The 26,314-nt window shown below is 62.2% G+C and overlaps 1 protein-coding gene across 1 annotated transcript in view; it reads left to right on the top strand.

Moving 5' to 3' along the window:
• The window catches only part of EEFSEC (eukaryotic elongation factor, selenocysteine-tRNA specific), a 182,258-nt gene that overhangs the window by 56,052 nt on the left and 99,892 nt on the right, over positions 1–26,314 (top strand). Inside the window, exon 2 of the mRNA XM_004603912.2 lies at positions 24,660–24,867. Within this exon, the coding sequence (XP_004603969.2) occupies positions 24,660–24,867 (208 nt within the window). The remainder of the gene's footprint in view (positions 1–24,659; positions 24,868–26,314) is intronic.

Genomic DNA, 26,314 nt, shown 5'->3' with positions numbered 1-26,314 from the left:
GGGTGGGCTTGAGGGGGATGGGGGGCCCCCTGCCGTTGGTGGCTGTGGTCCGAGTTACTCAGAGTAGACAGATTTGGGGGAAGCGTTTGCGGCCGGGGTGGAGGGTTCCGACAAAATCGTATTAAGTGGGGCCCCTGGCTGAGGCTGGGGTGGGGTCATGGTGGTGGCGTGTCCAGGGTGCAGGGGCAGGGGCCAGGGTCATGGGTGTCAGGCCGCAGCCAGGCGCGCCTTCCTCCCGGGCCTCTGCCCGTGTTTCGGGAGGGACGGTGCCCACAGTGGCAGCAGGGTCCTTGCTGGCTAGGGATCGGGGACAGGGTAAGCCGAGGCCCGGGTTTGGGTCTCACTGGGTCGGCCGTGGGTGAGGCTGTGACTCAGCGGCTCTGTCCTTGGGAGGGGGCCCCATGATGCACACGGGGCGGGGGGAGTCTGGGGAGACGGTGTGTGGACGCCGGCGTGGGGAGGGGAGCGCGGTGGACATGGGGACGCCGTGCCGCACAGCCCGAGTCGGGCCCTTGAAGCAGGGCCGCGCCCGTCACCTTGTCTGTCACCTGGGGCTGTGCAGGGACAAACGGCCCCAGAGGGACTCTGCAATCCGGCAAGGTGGCGAGGACGGGCTGCCCAGCCGGACACGGGGTCTCCGCCCAGCCCCCACCCCGCCTGACCAACTCCGGTCTCAGGCTGCCTGCTGGCTCCTTCGGGGGCATCGATGCCCCCGCTCCTCTGCCAGCTCGGCTCTCTCGGCAGAAAGCTCTCTCTCTCTCTCTCTCTCTCTCTCTCTCTCTCTCTCTCTCTCCTCTCTCTCTCTCTCTCCTCTCTCTCCCTCTCTCTCTCCCTCTCTCTCTCTCTCCCTCTCTCTCTCCCTCTCTCTCTCCTCTCTCTCTCCTCTCTCTCCCTTTCTCTCCCTCTCTCCCTCTCTCTCTCGATCTCTCTCTCTCTCCCTCTCTCTCGCTCTCTCGGTCTCTCTCGCTCTCTCCCTCTCTCTCTCCCTCTCTCTCTCCTCTCTCCTCTCTCTCCCTCCCTCCCTCTCTCTCTCTCCCTCCCTCCCTCTCTCTCTCTCTCTCTCTCTCTCTCTCGCTCTCTCTCTCTCTCTCTCTACCCCCCAGAGTTCCAGGAGAGGTGGCGAGACCGCAGGACCACTGGGGTCCCCGCCTCTGCCTGGCCCCGGGGTGCCGGCCCTCTGCTGGCCGACCTCGCAAGGCCGGGCCCTTCTCGCCTCGCCCAGCCCGGCCGGGCCGCCAGTCTTCATCCCAGACGAAGCTTTTTGCTGTTTTCCTGCTCTGGAAACTGTTGATAAAAGCTGTCCTGCTTAGCTGAAACATTGCAAAAATTGTACAGGAAAAATAAACAAGTCTGAGACGCAGGCCCACTTCGGGCGGAGGGACATCAAAGCTTGGCGGGCCACCAGCCACTGCCTCCGCCATGTGGCTTCTCGTCCTCTCGCAGGCCTGTGGCCGGTGGGGGTCGTCTGGCCCGGGTGGCTGCGGGGATCGGAGCAGCCTGGAGGCTGGGCGGGGCGGGGCCTGGGAGAGGCTGTTGTCAGGCAGTGGCTTGCCCAGGCCTGGCAGCCGCTGTGGCGTCCCCACCTGCCCAGAGACCCGGACCAGCCTCGGCCTGTGGGGGGGCGCCCACTCCCCAGCCCCCGGCCCCCGGCCCCTACTCACTGCCCGTCTCCTGCCGCCTTCGCCGGGGCCTGTCACCTTGCTCGAGGGACTTCCACCGCGCTGGCCGTCGCGGGCCCAGCTGCCCTTGGGGCCGTCCCCACCTGGTCCCCGCGGTGTGGCTGGGGACGTCTGCCGCTGTCCCTAGGTTCCTGACCCTTCGATGGGCTCGTCACGCACAAAGCCGCCACTGCCACGTGCCTGCCACCGTCTTCAGAATAGTTTTACCAGAAAGTATTTCTGTGGATCGCGAAGTGCATTTATTCCCCTCCTCCCAGTTTTGGGGACGAGCGTAGGAAGAAGACAGTGACTGACAGCCCTGGCCAGGAGGCTCGGAGACTTGGCTGGGTGCCAGAGGTCAGGGCTGCAGTCGGTGGGGGTGGGGCAGGGACCTCGGGCCTGCCGGGTGCTTCACGGGGCCGTGTAGCTCCGTCTGGGCAGAGCAGGGTAGGGAGTGATGTCCTGTCCACCAGGCCAACTGGAGAGGGGGTCTGCCGCCTGGGCAGGGTAGGGAACGGTGTCCTGTCCACCAGGCCAACTGGAGAGGGGGTCTGCCGCCTGGGCAGGGTAGGGAACGGTGTCCTGTCCCCCAGGCCAGCTGGAGAGGGGGTCTGCCGCCTGGGCAGGGTAGGGAACGGTGTCCTGTCCACCAGGCCAGCTGGAGAGGGGGTCTGCCTCCTGGGCAGGGTAGGGAGTGGTGTCCTGTCCCCCAGGCCAGCTGGAGAGGGGGTCTGCCGCCTGGGCAGGGTAGGGAGTGGTGTCCTGTCCACCAGGCCAGCTGGAGAGGGGGTCTGCCGCCTGGCCCCTCAGTAGGCACCTGAGGTTCCCCGGTGGGTCCGACGTGGGTCGGGGGCTGGGGGGCGCCACCCCTGACGAGACTGTCCTGGGACTGTCTTTGGCCCGATGGCACCCTTTCTGCCTCACTCCTCGGCACCCTGGGGCTGGGGGCGAGGAGGGTCCCTCAGGGCCGTGTGGCGGGTCCCCACCGCTGATGCCGGGGCCGGCTCCAGTCCCCCCGTGCTGGGCTTGCCCCGCAGCAGCCCGCACCGAGACCCGGCGCCCTGCAGGGCGAGAGGCAGGCCAGGCCGGCCCTGGCCCTGGCAGACGTGCCCGGGAGAGCCGCCGCGGAAACAGCTGGCAACAGGACACCCAGCTCTCAGCCCCGCTTTCTGCCTCGTTGCCAGAAAAATAATCAGCTCTATCTCCTAAGTGCTTGATAAAGTGGCCCAGACACCAGCTGTAACTTAAAACAATTTTTGTTTCTGTTGCTCTTAACAAACAGATGCAGCCGGCGCTCCCGGCCAAGCCAGGGACGGGCTCCGAGGGCTTGATTTGTGCCTCCGTCTCTCCCTAGATGTGCTCGCTCGGGCGTCCTGTTGGGATGCTTCCAGAGGCTCGGTTTGGGGCGGGAAGTGATTCTGGCCCTGGTGTTCGCTGCTTAACATTCACGACTGCGCCTCCGACCAGGCGTGGGGCTGGCCGTGCGAGTGGACGGCTGGGCCCAGAGAGCGGGGGCGGGAAGCCATGCCAGTGAGAGTGGCGCGGCCCCCTCACCCCCCCCCCTTGGGGGGAGTTAATGGTACTGGGTGTAGCGGGGTTTGATGCATGAGGGGCCTCTGTCTGTCTGTCTGTCTGCCTGCCTGCCTGCACTCGTCTCAAACTCTCTTCCTGGCCTTATTTTCAGCGTGAAAATAAGTTTCAAAATTGAGTATTTTAAATCTCTAAAGCTCGCTTATTCCGCCTCCCCCGACCCCCAGCCCACTTCTGGGCCACACCCGGCTGTGCTCAGGGATGACTCCGGGCTGGGGGGGGGCTGAGGGCGGGGCCAGAGTTGCAGCCCTGCAGAGCCGAGCCAGGGAAAAGAGGGGTGTGCGTGTGCGTGAGTACATACGTGTGTGTGCGTGTGTATGTGCATGTGCTTGTGCATGTGTGCACATGTGTGTGTGTGTGTGTGCGCGCGCGCATGTATGACACACACCCTGGGCTCTGGTCTGTGTCCGAGCAGATTCACCCCTGCTTGTGCGGGGCAGAGAGCAGCATCGCCCTCTCCCCTGTCCCACCCCCTGCTCTCCCTTCCTCCTCCCTCCTCTCCGCTGTCCCTGCCTCCCCTCTGCCTGCCTCCTCCTCTCCCCGGCCCCCCGCTGGCCTGCAGCTGCCACTCCCTAACTCCCCAACTCCCCTCCCTCGGGCACGCTGCCCTCCAGGGGGTGCCGGGGAACCTTCTGGTACAGGTCAGCCCGAACCGGACTCCTGGCGGCCCCAGGGCTCTCCTCCCGGCCGCCCGTGTTCCAGACTCCTCCATTTTCTATTCCAGAACTTTCCCGAGGACTCCCATCTTTGCTTTTTATTTATTTATTTATTTATTTATTTTTCGGTTTTTGGCCACATTCAGTGAGGCTGAGGACTTAAACTCCTGACTCTGTGCTCAGGGCTCACTCCTGGTGGGCTTGGGGGAACCATATGGGTGGGGTTCTAGAACTCGAACCCGGGCCAGCCATGTGCACGGCAAGCACCCTGTCTGCCGTAATGTCACTCCCGCCTCCCCCGTCTTTGCCTTTTAAAGAAATTGAAGCCACATTGCATTACTGAATAATGTTTAGGCAGGCGTTATTAAAGACCAACATAGGGGTCGGAGAGAGTCTCTCACCCCTATGTTGGGGTAGGGCCTTGCAAGCCTGGGTTTGATCCCCAGTACCCTATATGGCCCCCCGAGTCCCGCTAGGAGGGATCCCTGAGCACTGCTGATGAGGCCCCTCCCCCCTTAATAATAGAAATAACCAAGATATACTCGATCAGGTCAGCCCTCTCCTGTCCTTTCCTGCCCCGTCAGGGGGCTGTACCCAGCAATCCAGCAGTGCCCGGGGGTTCCTCCTGGCCCCGCACTCAGGAATCACTCCTGGCAGTACTCGGGGGACCAAGTGGGATGCCGGGAATCAGACCCGGGTCGGCTGCGCGCAAGACAGATGCCTTCCCCGCTGTGCTATGACTTGGGCCCTGATTCGTGTCTTTCATAAGGTCGTTTCTTGTTTCTCTGGTGATGGACATTCCAAGGTACGAGGTGAGCTCCTGTGGCTGGATTTGCATTTCCCTCCTCATAAGAGATTTGAAACCGTTCCCTGTGCCAATGGCCATCTCTGACACAGCAAAGTCTTGTCCACTTGAGTGAAATGCATTTTATGCCCCCTGCCCCTTGCTCAGGCTGTCGGCTTTTTGGTTACTCAGTTGCTTGTTTATTTTGAATAGTTACTGTTGCGGCGCCGGCCTGAGGGGTGGTTTTCCCAGGGGCCTCTTCCCGGCCCAGGCGGCCTTTTCTCGAAAAGGACCGTTACTTTTGCTCAGCCTGCAGAAACTTTTCTCGTTTGTTTTCTGTTTGTCTATTGGAGACAAATCCGCAAAGACATCTCTAAGGTCAGTGTCTGTTTCCTTCTATGTATTTTAGGGTTCTAGTTCTTTCATTTTTGTTTTCTTTTCTTTTGTTTGGGGGCCAGACCCAGCGGTGCTCAGGCCTTTCTCCCGGTCCTGTGTTTGGGGCCCCTCCGGGCAGTGCTGGGGATCGAACCGGGGTCCAACCCAGGTTTGCCACGTGCAAGGCAAGTGTCCTACGCACTGTGCGCTCTCTCTGGCCCTGGTGAGAGTCCTCTTTGGGGGCTGGGGGCAACAGCCGGCGATGCTCAGGGGTGACTCCTGGCTTTGCATGTAAGAATTCCTCCTGGCGGGGCTTGGAGACCTTGTGGGGTGCCAGGGATCGCCCTGGGCCAGCCGCGTGCAGGGCGAGAGCCCTCCCGCTCTCCCTTCAGTTCGGCCCGAAACTTCAGTGTTCTGTGTGTTCTGCCTGACGCTGCTCTCCGCACGGGGGCGTCCCCCTGAGGGGTGGGGGGAGTCTGGGCCATAGCTCCCCCCACCCCTCAGGGCCTCTCTCTGGCTTTGAGCTGGTCGGGGTGGGGGTGGCACTTCTCTCCCTGCATTGTCGGGGGGCTGAACTCGGGGGTCCTGCGGCAAAGTGTGCACTTGGCCTATCTGTCCAGGGGCACAGAATCCTGATACAGGGCCGTGTCCGGTTACAGCGCCGGTATATGCAGTGAGCTAGGAACGCAAACTTAGGGAAACAGTGCCCCTGATGAGTGCGCCAGACCTGTGCACCGAGCCTTCTGAGGCGCCGTCGAACATTCTGAACATCCTGAAACTGAGGCAGAGCAGCGGGGAGGACGGGTGGTGCTCAGGCCAGGGCAGCGGGAGGCTGTCCAGGGGCTCGGGCCACCTGCAGAGAGCAGGGCCTTCCCGGCTGGAGCATTTGCTTTCTCTGCTTCTCTCTCTCTCTGTGTCTCTCTCCTCTCTCTCTCTGTCTCTCTCTGTCTCTCTCTCTCTATCTCTCTCTCCCTCCTCTCCTCTCCCTTCCCCTCCCCTCCCCTCCCTTTCCCTCCCCTTTGCCCTGTTACTCTCCTGGGATTCCCATTATGTATTCAACAATAATGCCGATAGCAGACATCCCTGCCGTGTTCCTGATCTTCGAGAAGAGCATCTCGGCTGTCTCGTCACCAAGTCTAGTGATGCCTCTGGGTGTGTCACACCCCCTGTCCGTTGTCCTTAAGAAATCTCCTGCTGAAATAAGTGTATTGAGTCTCCCCACTCACAAATGGCAGCTGACCCGGTTCTGTTCCTTATTTCTTTTATTTTTCTTTGTGGCCATCACCCTCTCTTCCGACCTTTTAATTTGTGCAAATCTGTGACTTCTTAATTGGAGCGGGGTGGGGGGGCCATACACAGAGGAGGTGCCAGGGCTCCCCCCGGCTCTGTGGCGGGGTCCCCCTCAGTGGGGGACCAGATGTGGTGCTGGGGACTGAGCTGGGGTCAGCGGCACGCCAGGCAAGCACCTTCCCCTCTGGGCTCTCCTGGTTGGTGCTGAAAGACAGTACCGTGGAAATTTTCCAATTATTTGCTGCTTCTGTGTAAATGGTTGGTTGATGCATTTGAGCCCTGCACCCATGGTCGTGCAACCCAGGAAGGCCGCTCAGGAGGGGGGGCTTGTGTTCTGCAGCTCTGCATGTCTCAGGGCTGGGGTCGGGCCTTACCCGCTGGCCCCGGCTTCCTGCTGCCTCTGAACTGGGGGGGCAGCGGGGCTGCCAGAGATTGAACCTTGCATGTTGGCCATGTGCAAGGCAGGTGCCCCCCCTCCCCCCGTACTGCCTCTGGCCCCCCGCAGCGTCTTGTTCTTCAGAGAGAGTCGGGGCTCCGGCCAGCACTTCCTGGAACTGCAGGAAGGGGGTCAGGAGACAGAGCAGCTCGTGGGCCTGTTCCTGGCGTGCGCACAACAGAGGCTTGTCCCCAGCAGCACGTGCCCCAGGGTGTCCCCCCCACCCCCCACACACCGCACCCCCAGCACTGCAGGCCTGAGCAGCTGGCACCCATGGGCCCTGCAGTGACCTCCCAGCCCGGCTGGCTGAGAATCGCTGCTGGCGGCCCGGGACCTCCTGAGCACCCCTGGGTGTGTGGGGGGGCCCACCCCAAACTAGCTAGGCCTGGTCTGGTGAGGGAGGCCGCTGCAGGGAACTTGCCGCTTCCACCCTTCCTCCTCCTCTGGCTTCGGGGAGTATTTTCAAACAAATTCACCGGATCTTGTCACTTTGCTTCTAATACTTCTAACTACCACCACTAGTAGTAGGAATAATTTCTTGGTATCAGTAAAAATGCTCTTTATACTTGGAACATTCTTAGTTCTTTATGGGAAAAAAAAAAAAGTTTCTCAGGCCTGGTTTGTCCCCTGATCCCGGAAAGTATAAGGATGATAGAAGGGTTCCTGTATTCCAGGCCCTTGGTTTGGGGGGCAGGCCGGGGTCTAAGGCAGCGGTCAGGCGGGACCCCCATGTGGAGCGGGCTTGGTGCATCTTTCTGAGTCTTGGGGGCTGTGCCCTGTGCCTGGCTGCCTGGACACACGCCACCCACGTAGGACGAACTATTTATGGGAGCTTCGGCCCCAGCTTTTGGGAGGGAACGTGGGGCAGGAGCGGTGTGGGGGTCAGTGCTGCCCAGGGCCCCTCCCTGCCGGCAGCCTGGGCCCCGGCCGGCCCTGGCTGTTCTGGTTTGGTGCCTGAGGTGGGGGCCCAGCTCAGCCCCCTGAGAGGGACTCACATGACCACAGGGGTGGGGGGCCCGGAGTTGCCGGGAGTTTGGCCTCTGTCTCCGGGCTCTGCAGTCCCCCCACCACCCACCCGCGGAAGGGGTGTCTCTGCCCTGCTGGCCTGGCAGGGGTGCCGGGGACGGAGGGGGTGTGCGGGCAAGTCTCCCAGGAGAGCACAGCGCACAGTGGGTGTTCTGGGGGTGCAGAGGGTGGGCCCCAGCGCCTCCACGGTTGAGGCAGGCGCCGCTCTCTCGGCACGCCAGGCCAGAGCCGGGCAGCCGGGTGGCTCTGCCTGCCACGGAGAGGACGGAGCCGAGTGCACTGGCCCCGCCGTCGTCCAGGACCCCGGGCGTCCAGCTCCGCCGGGGTGTGAAGGCCAGAGGGAAGCACCGTGCCGTGTGCCGTGTGCCGCCGCCTGTCCCCGAAGCCCTGGGCCGGTGCAGGCCGAGGCCACCTTGCAGCTGGGCCCAGGCGGGAAGTGCCTCCTTCTCTCCTCCTGGGGCGGGACTGCGGGTCCTTGCTGGGTCACCGTAAAGGGGGCTGCTGGTCTGGGTGGGCCTGGTGGGGGGCAGGTGGGGGCTGAGGACGGCAGGCCCTGGGTGCCGCCTGTCGGGGCCGCACGTGGGAGGCGTCCGTGCTCGCGGGACTGGGGTCTGTCTGCCCTCACGTGGATCCTGGGCCGTGTCACCCTCCCCTGGGCGCACTCCCTGGGCTGTGCTCTCGCGAGATCGGCAGCAGCTGGCCGGGGCTCCCTGTCCCCCTCCCTGAGCCCGAGGTGGTCTGGCCCTCACCTTGCGGACCTGCAGAACCGGGGCTCAGTGGCTTTCTCTGCCCAGAGCGGCCCCTTCCTGCTCCCCCACGACCTCGCCGCGTGGGCAGCGGGGGGGGGTGGGGTCTCGCCCCATCTCCCGGCCTGAGCGTGGTCGCCCGGACTGGACAGCCCATGGCCGTCAGCCGGCTGGCGGGCGTCGGGCGCGGGGCGTGGGGACCCGTGGGCCCGGCAGCCCGCGCCGTGCCGGCCGCCAGTGAAACGTGACCCCCCGGGCCTTCTCCCGTCCCCGAGTCTCCATCCAGAAAAATGTCCGATTGTGTCTTGAACTCATTTTCGCTGCTTGCTTCAGTGGCCCCACTTGGCAGCGGCGGCCGTATGCTAATTCCACCCTTTTCATGAAGGAATTCTGCTGATTTGACTGACTTTGCATGGTAGATTGCCCCCCCCCCGCCCCCACACACTTCTTCCTCTCTTCCTCTTGCTCCCCGGGTAAACAGCGTCCCGAGTGCACCCTCGGGCGCCTCCGGAGGCTGCAGGCCGGCTGCGGGCAGCGGTGGTCCCGGGGGGGTTCTGGTACCCCCCTTGGGAGCACCCACAGCACAGGCACTGCAGGGCCTGGGTGCGGGGACTCTGTCTCCCTCTGTCTCTCTGTCTCTGTCTATCTCTCTGTCTCTGTCTCTCTATATCTCTGTCTGTGTCTCTGTCTCTATCTCTGTCCCTGTCTATCTCTGTCTCTGTCTCTCTCTCTATCTCTGTCTCTGTGTCTGTGTCTCTGTCTCTCTATCTCTGTCCCTGTCTATCTCTGTGTCTCTGTCTCTATCTCTGTCTGTGTCTCTGTCTCTGTGTCTCTCTATCTCTGTCTCTGTCTCTTTCTATCTCTGTCTGTGTCTCTGTCTCTCTCTATCTGTCTCTGTGTCTCTGTCTCTGTCTATCTCTGTCCCTGTCTATCTCTGTCTCTCTGTCTCTGTCTCTCTCTGTCTCTGTCTCTGTGTCTCTGTCTCCCTCTATCTCTGTCTCTGTCTCTGTGTCTCTCTATCTCTGTCTCTGTGTCTCTCTATCTCTGTCTCTGTGTCTCTCTATCTCTGTATCTGTGTCTCTGTCTCTCTCTATCTCTGTCTCTGTGTCTCTGTCTCTCTCTATCTCTGTCTCTGTCTGGGCCTTGTCTGGGCCCAGCCCTGTCCCGGGCCGGGACTGCGATGGTTCCCTCACTGCCCTGCTCCCCGTCTCTTCCTCTTCCTCCCCGGCTGGGCTGCGCCTGGGCCTCCCGGGTGGACGCAGCCCTGGGCGGCCTTGGCTGGCCCGTCCCGTGCCCTGGCCTCCCCCGCGCGGTTGCCAGCCCCAGTTTCCGCGCAAGCACAGCACGGTTGGGGTCCTGGGCGGTCCCTGGCACGGAAGGGAGGTGCCTGGCCCTGGCCGGGACGGGCTCGGTGCTCGCTCGGGCTCCGCGCCCACCATGCCCGTCCGGGCGACTCGGCACAGCCCCGCGGTGGGCACAGGCGCCTTCCCTCGGGGCCGGCGGCAGGGCCCGAGAGTCGCAGAGCAGAGCTCGCGGGGGCAGGCCGGGCCCGTGGGTCCCCGCACCCAGGCCTGGCCTGGGAGGCGACCGGGTGGGACAAGGCTCCGGGCCGGGCCGCGGGGCGGCTGGCGGGCAGCCCTGCCCGGCCGGGGCCTCTTCCTCCTGCACACCGGGTGCTCGGGCGGGACGGTGCTCTCGAGCTTGTTTTGGATTCTCCATCTGCCTGGGAATATGTTGAGAGTCAGCATGGAAATCTGTAAATCTGCGCTGGAAACTGTAGGGGAGAGAGACAGAGACAGACAGAGATAGAGACAGAGAAACAGAGACAGAGGGAGACAGAGACAGAGACAGAGATAGAGACACAGAGAAACAGAGACAGAGGGAGACAGAGAGACAGAGACACAGAGAGACAGAGGGAGGCAGAGAGATAGAGACAGAGACAGACAGAGATAGAGACAAAAACAGACAGAGGGAGACAGAGAGACAGAGACACAGAGAGACAGAGGGAGGCAGAGAGATAGAGACAGAGACAGACAGAGATAGAGAGACAGAGATAGAGACAGAGAAACAGAGACAGAGGGAGACAGAGAGACAGACAGAGAGACAGAGGGAGAGAATGGGGAAGAAGGGGATGGAGAGAGGAGGAAGAGGAGAGAGAGAGGGAGAAAGAGAGGGAGAGAGAGAGAGGGAGGGAGAGAGAGAGAGAGAAAGAGAGAGAGAGAGAGGGAGAGAGAGCGAGAGAGCGCCCCAGAGCACTTGTCCGTCGCCGTGGCAGCTCGCCTGCGTGACTCCCTGAGCCCGGGGACCCTGTCGCCACCCGTTTGTCCGTGCAGCATTGTTGGACCTAACTACTCTGCCAGGTGGGTCCTGTCCCGGAGGCCGGGGAGTGGACAGCCCAGCACTGGCCCCTCCTCCTGCGAGGGGCCCGGGTGGGTGGACGTGCGTCCGCGCCTTCCCCACCGTCGTCTCCGCCCGCCGAGGACACAGAGCCCAGCGCGTTCCCCGCCTGCTTCCCGCCTCCCCCCGAGTGGCGTGCGGGCCCCGGGCGCGACTTCCCGGGTTGTCTGGGCCACAGACAGCCCGAGGGTGTTCGTGTCCCGCCCCACGGTCCTTCCTGCGGGAAACCCCCACTCCTGGGCACTCCTTCCCCCGGCCGGGCTCTGTTCGGGCCAGAAGCTGGTCTCGAGCTGGTGGTCAGCATCTAGGGATTGGCGGCATCTGCCCACCCGCACTGTCGGCTCCCCTGAAACAGGGGAGAGAGCCAACCCCAGGCCCTCCTTCTGGGGGTCCCGCCAGTCTCCAGCTCTCGCCCCCAGCCGGCCCCACGCTGCCTGCAGGTGTGATGGCAGAGGCTGAGCGCGTCACCCCTGGGCCTGGGCCGGGAGAAGGGGCCACTGGCGAGGGACCCCGGGACTCCTCCACCCCCACGTCTGGCCCCGCACCTCTGCGGGGGAGATGCCGCTGGCTGTGAGACATGGGAGGACCCCTGCAGACATTCCCCGGGGCTCCCCCTGGGACCCCAAGATGGTTTTACTGGGGAGATCTTGGACGGCGCCTGGGGAGGAGGCTGGGCGCCCAGAAATGCACGAAGACCCCTCACACCCCAGTCGGCTCAACCGTGCTCCCGCTGTCGTGGGTTGCTCTCCCCTGCATGCAGCCCCCTCCATCCCTCCCCTGTCCGCTGACCTTCCACCCTGCCCTGCCTGCCATCCCTCCCCTCCAGCCTTCTGTCCCTCCTTCCCTTCCCGCTCCCCGCTCTTCCGTCCTCCCCTCCCTCCTCCTCCTCCCTCTCATTCTGCTGTTAGCTCACACACAGGTGGGCAGCGGCCCAGTGCGGGGGCCAGCTGTGTTCTGACCCCCGGTAGTAGCCCGGTGGACCACGAGAGGGTCTCAATAACGCACAAAGCGATCACGTTGGGGGCTGGAGCGATAGCACAGCGGGTAGGGTGTTTGCCTCGCACACGGCCAACCCGAGTTCAGTTCCCAGCATCCCATATGGTCCCCTGAGCACCGCCAGGAGTAATTCCTGAGTGTAGAGCCAGGAGTAACCCCTGAGCATTGCCGGGTGTGACCCAAAAAGCAAAAAAAAAAAAAAAAAAAGCGATCACGTTGGCACTGTGTGGCCCCAGAGGTGGAGGGAGAACTCTTGAAAGAAGCCTCTCCCCCCCCTCCTCCCCCACACCCGCCATCCTGTGAGAAAAGCAGTGACCGGCGGAGGTTCAAGGCCTGCGGCCGCCGTCCCTGCAGCCCAGCTGCCCCCTGTCCTCTGCCTGGTGTTAGGAGGCGCTTCGCTTGCCAGAAGTCCCTTACTATTTCAGCTCCGAGAACATTTCGGAAGTTTTGCTGTTGTTCCTTGGGGCCACACCTGGCAGTGCCCGGGGTCCTGCCGCCCTGCGGTGGGGGAGGGGACGGGGCCGCCCCCTGCCCCCACGTGGAGGTGCAGGGAAGTTGTGCCATCTCTCCCGTGTGGGCGCAGGCTGTGACCTCTGCCCCCAGTCTGCATGCCCCCCCCCCCCCGCCAAGGGCCCGGCGGCCGTGGGAGAGCCAGCCCGGAGTGCTCGGGGCCCTTGGAGCCTGTTGTGAGGGCCGGTGAGTGTGGATGCATGGCGCGGCCACACTGAGGCCTGCTGGGAGCTGGTCCTGGGGCTGGTGTCGCGCTCGGGGAGGGGGAGTGTCTCTGGGTGCTGGGTTGCTTCGGCCCACGGGATGGCTTCTCCCTGCCGTGCCTTCCCGGGTCCCTCTTCCCGCCCTGCCGCCAAAACGCGCTGACATCCATATTTGGTGCTTTGTCTCTGCGTGTCCCCCCCGCGCCCCCCCACCCAAGGTGTCTGCCAAAGTCCTGCACGATTCGTATCATCTCCCAGGCCGTTATAGTAGATGAGGGCAGAGGATAATTCAGTTATTTTTTGAAAAAAGATTCTTAGCAAAAGTAAAACAGGACGGGGGGAGCATTCATACTCACTGCATGGAATAGACAATATTTCCTGAAACAGGAGATACGAACCTCAAAGAATTTAAAATAAAACATTCATTTTATTATTTTTTTAAAGAAGGAAAACGGGGGGGGAAAAAAAAGTAGAATAGTCAGTCTTTTTATCCTAAGTACAGATGAAATTGATTAAACCTTAAAGGCTGGCCTCCGCACACCCGGTTTATTAATTGAAGAATTTCCTCTTACCCAGAATGGGGAGTTCACGTTAGGACCCAGCTTGCCCCTGAGTGGCAGGGACACTTGAGAACGGAACATTTTCCACAATCCTATTTTCTCTTCGGTGCTAGAGGAAATCCTAAAATGGTTAAAGGGGGGGGGGGGGGATGGGGGCCGGAGGGGGGGGCGGGGGGAGCAGAAACCGTGCATTTTAAGGAAGCCTTCTTTCATTTCCTTGTAAAGCATGAAATCAAATTATAGCTCATGGCCCACAATTATTTTATTTCTACATTTCAAATTCCATTTTCTGCTCCTTTCACTGCTCATGAACAGGAGTTGTACTGTTGTGCAGAGTCAGCTAAAAAGATTACCCCCCGATAGACGATGACACAGTAGCTTAAGGAAGCAGAAGGGCCAGGCTCCCCGGTGAGGTGGGGAGTCCCGGCCTCCGGGGGCCACGGGGCTGGCTGCAGCACCCAGGCCCGCTGAGGGCGTCTCTGCCCCTCCCGGGACGCCTGCCCCGCCTCGCCTCGGCGGGACATGCACCCCCGCCCCCCCCCCCCCCGAGGCCGTGTGCTAGCTGTGTCGGTACCCCCTTTTCAGCCCAGGGCTGGAGGACCACGTCTCCTGGGGTCCTCGGGCGGCCCCCTCTGCTGTCAGTCCTCCCAGGCCTGGTTTTGCTGGTCCCCCAGGCCCAGAGCTTCTGCGGGCTCCAAGCCAGGCTCCGTGGAAGGCCTCGGCGGCACAGTGGTCTCTGTTTTTCTTCCTTTCCGTGCCTCTTTCGCTGTTAACTTCTGCTCTCGGGAGGCCCCTGTCCTGTCAAGGTCTGTTTTCATCGTTTGTTTCCCTTTGGGGCCACACCCGGCGATTCTCCGAGCTTCTTCCTGGCTCTGCACGCAGGCATCCCTCCCGGTGGGCTCAGGGGCCCCGACGGGGTTAAGCCCGGTCGGCTGCGTGCAGGGGAAGCGCGCTCCCCGCCGTGCTGTCGGTTCAGCCCTGTAAAACCTATAGTGCCAGGCAGTGGCTTCCCCCAGTGCTGTGGTGCACACGCGTGTCGTGAGGCCAGCGGGGGTGGCCGTCTCGGGGACGCCGCTGGCCCGCGTGGGGCTCTGGAAGCAGGGTGCCGAGCGTCTCCGCCCGGCCCCAGGTGCTTGGCCCAGAGTCTCGCCTGGCCTGGCCTGGCGCTGCCCCAGGTGTGTGGTCCCAGAGTGGCCCCTTTGCTCGGCGGCCCGGCCGAGCCTTCCTCAGAGCCGGCAGGTGCGGTGGATCCCTCCACCCACCACGGGGCACGGCAGCCCCTGCTCTGATGGGCACCGACTCGAGAGCCGGGGTGGGGGCAGCCCGGCGGGGTCGTGGCCCGCTCTCACCTCCCGGGCTGTGTTGGCCGTCTGTTAAGTGGGAGCAGTGACCCGCAGCCCTCTCTCGTGCTTGTGACCGTCAGAGTCGGGAGGTGGCGTGTGCCCAGACCTCGTTCCTTCTCTCCCCGCCTCCTCGGGCTGTCGGGCCTCTTTCTTGTCACCTCAGATGTCCCCATCTCTGCTTTCTTTGGGGGCTTTCGGGGCTTCACCTGATAGTGCTTAGGGGCTGTTCCTGGCGGTGGCCGGGGGACCATGTGTGGTACTGAGGATTGAACCCGGGTCCGCAGCGGGTGGGCACGCGCCTTGACCCCGGTGCTGTCTCTCCAGCTTCTCCGGCCGCCTGCCCGAGCCCAGGACCGTCAGTGGTGGCCCGGAAGTGTCCATGCACCTGCTGCTCCACGGCACCGTGCGAGCTGGGGGCTCTGGCTGCAGAGTCGCCCCCCAGCAAGGCAGGAGGACGAGTCCGGGCTCTGGAGAGAGGACAGCTGTTGGCAGAGTCTCTGCGGCCAGCTGGATGTCCATCTCCCACTGGGTCGCTGTGACTGCCCCCGGCTGACCAGGAGCTGCTTGGCGAGGTCCTGTAGGGGGTGGTTTGTGCCCATACCGTACCTCGTGCATGCAGGACACTGGTTAGAATGTAATAGAAGGGCTTTATTTTTTTTCTGGTACTTAGAAAGAAACTTTTTTCCCCTTACGATAAATCATCTAGTTTTCCTCTGATAACAGTCTTAAAGAAAAAAAAAAAACCAAGAGCTGCACAGCACGTGGGGAGAGCAGCACACAGGGACGGTCACGCACACGGGCTGGTCATGCAGGGACAGCACACGGGACAGTCACTGCAGATGGTCAGCAAATGAGATGGTCACTGCAGGTGGACAGCGGCCTTCCCTTCCCTTGGGCGCTGTCAGTATTGACTCTGTGGGGACAGACCCCTCCTTTGTGTGGAAGGCAGCTGCCCTCCCTGCTGTACTGGTGGCAGAAATGGTGTCTGGCTAGAGCTAACTTCTTCCTTCCTTCCTTCCTTCCTTCCTTCCTTCCTTCCTTCCTTCCTTCCTTCCTTCCTTCCTTCCTTCCTTCCTTCCTTCCTTCCTCCCTCCCTCCCTCTCCCTCCCTCCCTCCCTCCCTTCTTTCCATCCTTCCTCATGCATGCAAGACACTGGTTAGAATGTAATAGAAGGGCTTTATTTTTTCTGGTACTTAGAAAGAAACTTTTTCCCCCTTAAGATAAATCATCTAGCTTCCCTCTGATAACAGTCTTTACTTAAAGGAAAAGCCAACAACAAACGGCGGTCATGCCCACTGAGGCTTCAGGGCCAGGTGTGGCCTGCCAGTCCGGCCTCTGGGTGGTAGTGGACCTGGCGCGGAGGGGCAGCAGGCTTCCCTCGGGGGCAGGTGGGCACAGCCCTGCTGGCGACAGCCCTGCTGGCCGGCCTGTGCCTGAGCCAAAGGCGGCAGATCCCAAGGACCGCAGCCCCGGCCCCTACCTGAGCTCATCCGTGCGCAGCGCATCCCCGCCTAATCCCCGCCCTCCAGCTGCTCCTGCTGCCTGATTGGCTCTCTCCTGTGCAGATGAGGGACCATCCAATAGGCTTGTGTATGTAAATGAGGTACCAGCCAATAGGCTTGCATATGTAAATGAGAGCTCAGTTATCTGGCCCCTCCCTTTTCTTGCCCTGCCGAATTCTTGGGTCCCTCCCAGTGGTGCCCAGGGCGGCTCCTGCCTGTTGTCAGGGTCTGTGCAGTATTGGGGATTGAATTCGCTCATCTCTTTATTTTTGTTCTGTGTGTGTGTGTGTGGAGGGTGTGTGTGTGTCACATTCGCCTATGCGCAGGGCTTATTGCGGGCTCTGTGCCCGGGGATCACTCCCGCGGGGGATCAGGGAACCACGTGGCGTGTGCTGGGCGTTGAACCTGGGTCTGCCGCATGCAAGACAAACGTGGTCCCCTTTGTGCTGCCTCTCAGGCCCTGGAGATGGTTTCTAAGTGAACACCAAGGGCACTGCCCTCCGTGGGCAGCGAGCTCGTGTGCTTCTCTCCTGCCCCTGCCCCCACGGCCCCACGGAGAAATGTTCCATTTCTGGGCTGTCGGCTTTGTCCCTTTTCCTTCTTTCTTTTTACTCTTTAAAACCGTACTTATGTTTCTTTTCTCCTTCATGTTGTTTTTCCCCTAGTTCTTGTGTGTTTGTGTGTGTGTCGGGGGGGGGTACTGCACCCCCTCAGAATTAGTCTGGGTGATGTGTGAGGCCGCAGTCCAGCTGCTGGCCGCGCGGGGCCCGTTCGAGTGTGCGCTCAGTGCCGGGGTCACTGCTGCCCGGGTGCTGGCTCCCGCCCCCTGCCTGTCCCCTGCCTGTGTTCTCCGCGGTCTCGTGTGCGGGCGGGCTTTGTGGCGCCCGTTCCTGCCCGGCCGACACGGCCCCCATTGTTCCCGCCCGGCTCCTCTGCGCGGGGACGAAGGCCTCCTCCGTGCCCTCCCGGGGCTGTCCCCGGGGTAGGGTCCTCCGGGACGCTGGCAGTCTGCCCGCACACCTCGTCTGCTCGCCTTCCTCTTCCCGTCCCGGGGCCTTCCCCACCTGCTCCTCGGGACGCCGCGGGGCTCCCGGGAGACTCAGGAATGCAGGACTCCGGCCAAGAGGCGGCTGGCAGTCGAAAAAGCGGCGGGCTCGCAGTCAGCCGGCCCCACGCTGGAGCCCGGCCCCGGAGTGACCGTGGGGCGCCCGCGTGGAGCGAACTCCCTCTCGGAGGGGCATCTCGCCAGGCGCCCGGCTGGCTGGGAGTCCAGCCCCCCCCCCGCCCCGTCCCCACCCCTGCCTGGGGAGGCCGCTGGGAAACGCACGGAGCACTCACTCGGGGCGTGCGCGGCTGGCGTGAGGGGTCAGCTGCCTCTGGCGCGTGGGAGGCCGGCCCCGGGTGGCCACTCGGAGCACTTGGCAGAGACTGTGAGGAGACCTCTGGACAACGGTCAGCGTGGGCAGAGAGTCCGTGTTCCCATGGGCACCACGCAGGCCGAACAAAGTCCCTTCCAGAGCCCGGGGCGGCTTGAAGAGGTCACTTTGTGTCCAGTGCGGTGGCGCCTGGAGCCCGGGGCCCGGCCCCATTCCGGCGTCCGCCCACGGTGGCCGTCCTTCGGATGCGGCTGCCGCTTCGAGCTTCCTCCTCCGGCAGCACACGGCGCCTGCCGCCACTCCGGGGCGTCCGGGGCGCGAGGCCTGCAGCAGCGCGGCCTTCGTGCGGGCCCCTGCACCCGGGGAGCAGGACGCAGGGCTTGTGGCTTTGGTGTTTGGGTTTCTGGGGGCTGCGGGGCTCTGGGTTTCCCGGGGGGCGGCCTGGGGGAGCCGCAGGGTGCCGGAGGAGCCCCCTTTCTGGTCTGAACCACAGCCGGGGGTAGAGCAGTACGGACTTCCCGCCCCGGACAGGGCTGCCGCTGTCCCCTTCCAGGACCCCTGTGAGGGGCGGGTCTGGGGGCTTCCTGGTGCCTCCTGGACTGTTGCTGCTGCTCTTCCTCCTCCTGCTCCCGGGAAGGACACGGGCCGCCGGGGGCAGTGAGTCGGGGGCACTGTGCTGGCGCTTACTCCGGGCCGGGGGACACGGCTGAGCTGCAGAACCGCACATGCTCGTAGCTCTGAGGACGTGCCAGGTGCTGCCCCAGACGCCCCCTCACCAGCGTTGTAGGGAGGAGGGTCCCAGGCACCCGGGGTTCGGGGGCTCCCAGCCCTGCCCCTTCTTGCCGACGCCTGGACTCGAGGTGGGCGCCGGGGCCGCTGCCCCTTCTTGCTGCCGAGGGACGGTGCCTGCGCTCTCATTCCTGCTCACGTCTCCTGCACCCGCGGCTGCGACGCCGGCAGGGTGGGGGGCGCCCCCGGGGTCTCTGTCTGTCCTGAGACGAGGATGCGGGGCCCAGAGCGGGCGGCAGGTTTCCCACCGTTGGCAGCTGCTCATGGAAATGACCGGTGGGGGAGAGACTAGGGTCCCGGGGCCGCCTTCAGCTGCAGGCCCCGTCTGGGCCTGGCCTGGTTCTCGGGCACAGCCGTGGGGTACATCAGGCGAGGGGCAGGAGGGAGGGCGAAGGGCTGAGGGTGGGTGTGCCAGTCAGCCATGGTACGGGTGCCCTGGTGGGTGCTTGGCCCCCCCCAACTGACTGTTTGGTCAGTCGCTCCTGTTCTGTGTCCACCTGCGTGTGCCTGGTGAGTGTTGGGGGCTCACGTGGACCCAGGGACCCGACGTGTGCAGGTGCTGCTGGCACGTCGGCACTCATGGAGCCGCCAGCCTTTGCAGCGGGCACCTGAGTTTAGCTGCTGACCCGCATGCCCGCCTGGCTGTCTCTGAGCCCGTGGCCCCTGCCCGCCTGGCGACCAACTCGGCTAAGCCCCCCACCCGCAGCCTCCCGGGTCATCCCGCCTCAGGCCAAGGGTGCAGAGGGGAGAGAGCGAGATGGACCCCCGCATCCCTCACCGCTGGCACCTCGCCCTGTTGGCATCGGCCGAGCTGTGTGGCGCGGGCACGTCGTGAGCCCGCCTGACTCTGCTTGCCCGCAGGGCGGAGCCAGTGAGTGGGCGTCAGTGAGTGGGCGCAGACAGACGTCCTGCCCGAGCTGCCACCATGGCCACGGGGGGCAGGGGAGGCCACGCTCGCCCCACGAGGGCCGCGGTGCCACCCCGGGCCCCCTCTGGCCGTGACGGCCACGTGCAGGGTCGGGGCTCCCAAATGGCGAGCACGTTTCTCTTCAATTTGATGTTTTTTCCTCCCTTTCGGAGCGTCCGTAGCTTTTAATTAAAAAGTCAGATTCCGATGAAGTATCTGATTCTGTGGCTGCTAAAATATGTTTAACTCTTATTTCAGTTTCTCCAGCTGAAAGCTTCGTCCCCTGGGACCCACCCGCGTGAGTCTCAGGAGGGAAGTGACCCCTCGCAGGGCACATCCCCTCGCAGAGACGTCTCTGCGCGTCTCTCCGAGACTGATAATCTACAGAACTGGAAATGGGGATTTTTTTTTTTCACGCCCTGAGAAACTTTACTCCTGTTACAATGATGCTGTAGAGCTGGGGTCTGGGAGGCCGTGCGGCACAGTGGGCAGTGCTGGTGGATGGAGCACAGAGGCCGCTGGTGCGCCCACACCGCCCCCCTATGCCTGCCCCTTCCCGCTCACTCGCCCTGTCCCTCCAGCCCCAAGTCCTCCCTTCCTGCCCGTGGGAGTCGGGGACACTGTTCAGTTCATCCCGGGGAAGTCCTGGACGCCTGGACAGACGGACGGGCCAGTTCTGTCCATCACAGTGGGGTGCCGACTCCGGGCCCGACACTGACCCTGGTTCTTAGTGGGGCCGTCGGGCCGAGATGGCCCTGGTGGTGGCCGTGCCCACCGGGGCTCTTGCAGGGTCTGCGGGCTTGAGCACCAGGCAGTGGTGGACGGCACCCTCAGGGGTTAGTGTTGTGAGCGGCCACTCACTGCCACACTCGCGTCCCCAGGAGTCACTCAGTCCCAGGAGCCCAAGGGCATCAGACTGGGCTGGGCTGGCCGGGTGGCACCTGCGTCCTCCCTCCTGCCACAGGCCAGAGCCCTGCTCGGGGGTCTTCTGGCGACGGGGAACTGAGTCTGGGCAAGGAGCAGAGTTGGCTCAGGGGGGTGGGGCAGGGGGTGTGTGGGGGTCAGGGCTGGGGGGGCAGGGGTGTGGAGGTTGGGGTTGGGGGGGATCGGGGAGTGTCGGGGGCAGGGCCTGAGCTGGGGCTTGTGGGGCTGGGCTTTGGAGCTGGGGGACACCTGGCGGGACACGCAGGGGGTCTGGGAGAGGGACTGGTGGCAGGGCCCAGAGGGAGAGACTCAGCACTGCCTGTCTCTGACCTGGGAGTGGACGGGACAGTGGGGGAGAGCGGAGAGTGGGGGAGCGCGGGCAGTGGACAGTAAGAGTGGACAGTGGGGGAGAGTGGGCAGTGAGAGTGGAGAGTGGGGGAGAGTGGGCAGTGAGAGTGGAGAGTGGGGGAGAGTGGGCAGTGAGAGTGGACAGTGGGGGAGAGTGGGCAGTGAGAGTGGAGAGTGGGGGAGAGTGGACAGTGAGAGTGGACAGTGGGGGAGAGTGGACAGTGGGGGAGAGTGGGCAGTGAGAGTGGACAGTGGGGGAGAGTGGGCAGTGAGAGTGGACAGTGGGGGAGAGTGGACAGTGAGAGTGGACAGTGGGGGAGAGTGGGCAGTGAGAGTGGACAGTGGGGGAGAGTGGACAGCTGGGGCTCCGTGTCTTCTCCTGGCTCCGGCCACGGTGCAGTTGGCTGTGGCCAGGGGGTGAAGGTGGCCCCCGTCTCAGACTGGGCTGTGCTCAGTGCCAGGGTAAGGGGCACGGGCCCGGCTCTGGGGAAGGGAGCCCGTCCCTCGGAGTAGCGTGGGCAGCAGCTCGCGTTAAATCACTTCTTTTCGGAGGCTGGAGCAATAGCACAGCGGGGAGGGCATTTGCCTTGGACACGGCTGACCCGGGTTCGATTCCCAGCATCCCATAGGGTCCCCTGAGCACCACCAGGGGTAATTCCTGAGTGCAGAGCCAGGAGGAACCCCTGTGCATTGCCGGGTGTGATCCAAAAAGCCAAAAAAAAAAAATCGCTTCTTTTTGGTGGCAGCACGGGTGCCCCCACTTGGAATGGGGAGCTGCAGGCTGGGGAGACGGCGCGGGGTTGGGTGCGCCCCGTCTGTGTGCAGCCTGGCCTGCTCCCCTACAGCGCGCGCCCCGCCCCCGCCAGCGCGGCTGGGTGCCCTGCCAGCAGGTGCCCGAAAGCTCCCGCATTGACCGCTGGCCGAGTTGGCTGAGAGGCACCAGGAATGGCCCTGGGGCCCCCCCGAGCACCGCTTGGTCAGTGCTCCCCTCGAGAACAACCCGAAAACCCGACGAACCGGAAAACAGAGACTATCCGAGTGTCCTTTCTCTTCTCCTGCCGACCAAAAGTCATTCACCATTTTTGCATTTTTTTGGAGTATCTTATACAGAGATAGTCACGCACTCCCCACCCCATCCCTTTTCCGATTACGCCCTTTTTACTTTGCTTTTTCAATGTTGGGGTGATCCCCAGGGGTGCTTGGGAGACCCTAGGGTGCTGGAGAATGAACCGGGGGTTTCCCGGCTGCCAAGCCCTCCAGCCCATTGAACCACATCCTGCTGCTCCCCCTCTGCCCACTCTTTTTTAGGGGCTCCTCAGCAGCGCTCAGGAGGTTGGGGGTCCCACTGGTGATATTCGGCCGTCTGGGGACTCTGGGGCTGCACGGGTGATGCCCGGGGGCTGGCGGGTGGGGCGGCACGCCTGGTTCTCCATAGGGAGGGGATGTACGCAGGCACGGGATGCAGCGGGCGGGGGGGTGGGGGTGGGGGAGTGGAGTGCTGCCAGGGTTGGGACGGGCGTCTTCGCACAGGGCGGGACGGGGTGGTCTTTGATCCCGGGATGTGTCACTATTCCAGCATCTGGTCCAGGCGAGCTTTATATTCCCGTGGTTTGGGTTACACGAAAGGGGACGCTGAGATCTCTCTAGCTACTGCCGGCGGGATAGGGATGTTGCTTTCGGGGGATGGCTGGCCCGGGAGAACGGGGAGTGGAACAGTCGATTAAAGGTGGTTCTGGAGGTCTCCTGTACCTGCCTGGATGGATGTCAGGAGGCAGGTGCTAAGATAAGAGAGACAGCGAGAGAGGGGGGAAAAAAAAACCCCAAGGGAAAAGATACCCTCATTAGAATCAATGGCCCTCCCAGGAGGGGCGCAGGCCAGGCTAGGTCAGCAGTGTCAGACTCCTCAGAAAAATCCTATGCTGCTATGCTGGCGAGAGACTGTGTCCCAGTACCCCAGCAGCCAAATCTGTTTCGACTGGGCAGGGGAGTGGGGGGGGGGGGTGTAAGGAGCAGGGGGAGATGTTAGGCTTATTAAGTTCAGGTTTTTTTTTTTTTTTTTTTTTGCTTTTTGGGTCATGCCTGGCGATGCACAGGGGTTACTCCTGGCTTTGCACTCAGGAATTACCCCTGGCAGTGCTCAAAGAACCATATGGGATGCTGGGATTCGAACCCGGGTCAGCTGCGTGCAAGGCAAATGCCCTACCCGCTGTGCTATTGCTCCAGCCCCCTAAGCTCAGTTTTAATCAAGCCTCTTAGAGTACATCTATTCAGTCACTCTGTAGAGCCGGAATCTGATTTCTGCAGAGGACAGGTTACGAACATGCAGTTTCTCTTCACCTTCACTTTAAATCACCCAGATGGCATAGCCAACCTGGCTCGTTCTTCTGCGGAAAGCACAGCACAATTAGAGGACTCTCCCTGTGTGAGACGCTGGCCTTTACTGAGAGGTGCTGGGGGTTGGCTGCCGGCAGGAGACACACCCATAATGACGTCACTTTTTTTTTTATCTGACTCGCCAGGGTTTCCCAGGTTTGGCCCCTGTCAGCCCTGCGTGCAGGAGGCAGCTGGGCCTGCAGGGTGAGCAGGAGGGGCCCTCACCCTCGCGAGCGGCCCTCTCGTGCTCCGTCACTTGGGGTGGCTTTTAAAAACGTTACCTTCTGGGGGTGCAGTTGGGGCCAAACCAGCATGCTCAGGGGAACTTTCCTGGCTCAGTGCTCAAGGGTACCCCCTGGCAGTGCTCGGGGGAGTCAGGGTAAGCGGGACGCCGGGCAAGCACCTGAGCCCCATATTTCTCTTTGGCTTGAGTGCGGTGTGCCTTCATTGATTGAACTTCCTTCTACCTGCCCCTTAGAGGTGGGCACTTATGCCTCCAGCCTTGGCTGCAGAATTGCAGGGACATCTCACCTGGCCGTGGGCCCGGCTGGGCCAGAGCCTGCGTTTGGGGAACTCTTTCCAAACGGATGCTCACAGGAGCTGCGCCAGGCAGTGAAACATCAGCAGGAGCTGGAGTGGCAGTGTACAGCGATCTCCCTTGCCGGTGGCCAACCTCGGTTTGATCCCCAGCAGCCCATAGGGTCCCCTGTGCCCTGCCAGGAGTGATCCCTGAGCACTGCTGGGTGTGGTAAAACCAAAAAGACAAACGCCCACATACATGAGTCAGCCCCTCCCATCTAGAGGTTCTTTGGAGGAAGCTGTTTCTGAGACGCAGTGAGGCTCTGTGGGCACCTGTGGGCCCGACATAGGTCACGGGGACGGGGATGGTCTGAAGGGCAGTTGGCGGAAGGGAGGCAGGCGAGGGCAGGCACCAGGGGTGTGTTTGACAGCCCTCGGCGTTTCTCAGGCCGGGTCTGCTTGAAAGGACGGCGTTGGCTCGACTGGCGAGCCTCGGGCCCGAGAGCCTTGTGGCAGTTCCCCTCCTTGGAGTCTCGGCAGCCATTCCCCTGCTGTCGGTCACCTTTGTGTATATGTTTGAGCCATCCTCACAACCAGGCATGCACACACACACACACACACACGTGCACACACATACACATGCACCAGTGCACAGACACATGCACATGCCAGCGCATGCACGCACACATATATACCCTATGTGTGGCTGCACATGTGTGGTCCTCAGTGTTGACAGATGACTGTGATGCCCTGCCTAGGAAGAACGGGACCCCCCCATCCCCACCGCACGCACACACACACTCATAGACAAACACACACATGCACACACACACATATAAACACACATATGCACACACACTCACATATAAACACATGCACACACACATATAAACACACACATGCACACACTCACATACAAACACACATGCACACACACTCACATATAAACACACACATGCACACAAACTCACATATAAACACACATGCACACACTCACATATAAACACACACATGCACACACACTCACATACAAACACACACATGAACACACTCACATATAAACACACACATGCACACACACTCACATATAAACACACATGCACACATACTCACATATAAACACACATATACACACACACATACAAATACACACACATGCACACACACACACACACATGCACACCTCTCTTGGGTTGGTGACGGTGAGGCTTCAGTGCAGTTCGTCACGGGAGTCAGCACCCCTGACCAGAGCTTGGCGCCAGGAGCCGTGTCCCCTGCCCGCCGAGTGCCCGCGTCCCTTCGCTGGGGTCTCGCCTGCCCCGCCCTGAGCGTGTCTTCTCTCCCCTGCAGGAGCCCAGATCATCGATCTCATGATGCTGGTCATCGACGTGACCAAGGGCATGCAGACGCAGTCGGCGGAGTGCCTGGTGATCGGGCAGATCGCGTGCCAGAAGCTGATCGTGGTGCTGAACAAGACCGACCTCTTGGCTGAGGAGAAGAGGCAGGCGGCGATCGAGAAGATGACCAAAAAGATGCAGAAGACTCTGGAGAACACCAAGTAGGTCTGCGGGGGCAGGGAGGCGCCGCCTGAGAAGCTTCGGGCCACACTGTTTTCACACACGAACGGGGCGGGCAGCTCGCCTGGTGTGGGCCTGGCTGGGAGCAAGGACAGGAGCAGGAAGCACGGGGTGGTGGCGGTGGGGACGGGTTCTTTTTAGCTTGCGGTCACTCTGCACCGCGACCAGAGATTCTCGCCGCTCTCTTCCCGGGCCCCATGTTGCAGGGGGGTCCTCGTCTGGGGTCAAGGCTGTGCTGGCATTCCGGGGAGTCCCAGCCTGCCAGCCTGGACCTGGGAGCGGCAACCACACCCCCTCCCCCCTGCTGCTCTGGCCTCATCTCGGCCAGCAAGTGCCCCCTTCCCCCCTGCCCCCAGCCCCCGCCCCTCTGCTGAGATGCATTCTGGATATCCAAAGAGGGAAGAGTCTGGGCAAATGGATGGACAGATGGACGCATTCATGGATGGATGGACGGATGGATGGGATGGATGGATGGATGGATGGATGGATGGATGGATGGATGGATGGATGGGATGGATGGATGGATGGGATGGATGTGTGGATGGACGGTTGGAGCAATGGATGGATAGGTGGATGGATGGACAGATGGATGGATGGGTGGATGGACGGACAGACCAATGGGTAAATGGATGGATGGGCGAGGGGCGGGTGGGTGGGCAGACATTGCTGTGGGGAGAAGACTGGGAGCAAGCAGACCACAAAGGCTCTTGGTACAATTTCACACTAGGGAGTTCTCGGCTTCATCTTTTGCAGGGTCTCGGCTGAAAGAGGCTCCCTCGCTCCCGGGAGGCCGGCTGAGGCGGGGAAGGGGTTTAGTGAGGAGGATGGGGAGGGGGAGGCCGGGAGCCGGGGAGAGGCGAGGGGGGTCCTGGGCGAGGAGCAGGGCTGAGTCGGCGGGGAGGTCACTCCAGGGCCTGGCCAGGTCACTGCTCTGTGAGGCTCCCATTGACCTGGGTCTGCAGGGGCCCAGCGAGGTGGCCCTGCTCCTGGCCAGGGGAGGGGACCGAAAGGCACCTGGGCGACCGGAAGATTGACGGGTCCTGATTCGGGGGGACAGGGTGTGGGCACACGGCTGGCTTCTCGCTCCCCTCCCGCTCGGGCCAGGCCTTTGGATGGGTCCTCGCGGTGGTCACCGGGAGACAGCGGGGCGTCCTCTTTGCTAGGCAGCCCCGAACAATGCCCGGCTCCTGCCCTCTCCCTCTGCCCGTGGAGGGCAGCCGCCGAGGGTGTTTTTGTTTCCCCGTCATAAAGATTGATAGGCCTTCCCATTTATGATTTTTTTTTTCACGCCCAACACCTGCAGCTCTCCCGCAGAATTTTCGAGTCGGTTAAATTAAAGCCCCAGCCTTGTGAATGGGCCAAATATGTCATAAAAGATTTCCTAGCGCTGCCTTTTGTTCGCAAAATTCATCAATCCGATAAAATCGA

This window comes from Sorex araneus, chromosome 4, assembly GCF_027595985.1.
Source record: "Sorex araneus isolate mSorAra2 chromosome 4, mSorAra2.pri, whole genome shotgun sequence".
Lineage (NCBI taxonomy): Eukaryota > Metazoa > Chordata > Mammalia > Eulipotyphla > Soricidae > Sorex > Sorex araneus.
This window is presented reverse-complemented; position numbering and strand designations above follow the sequence as displayed.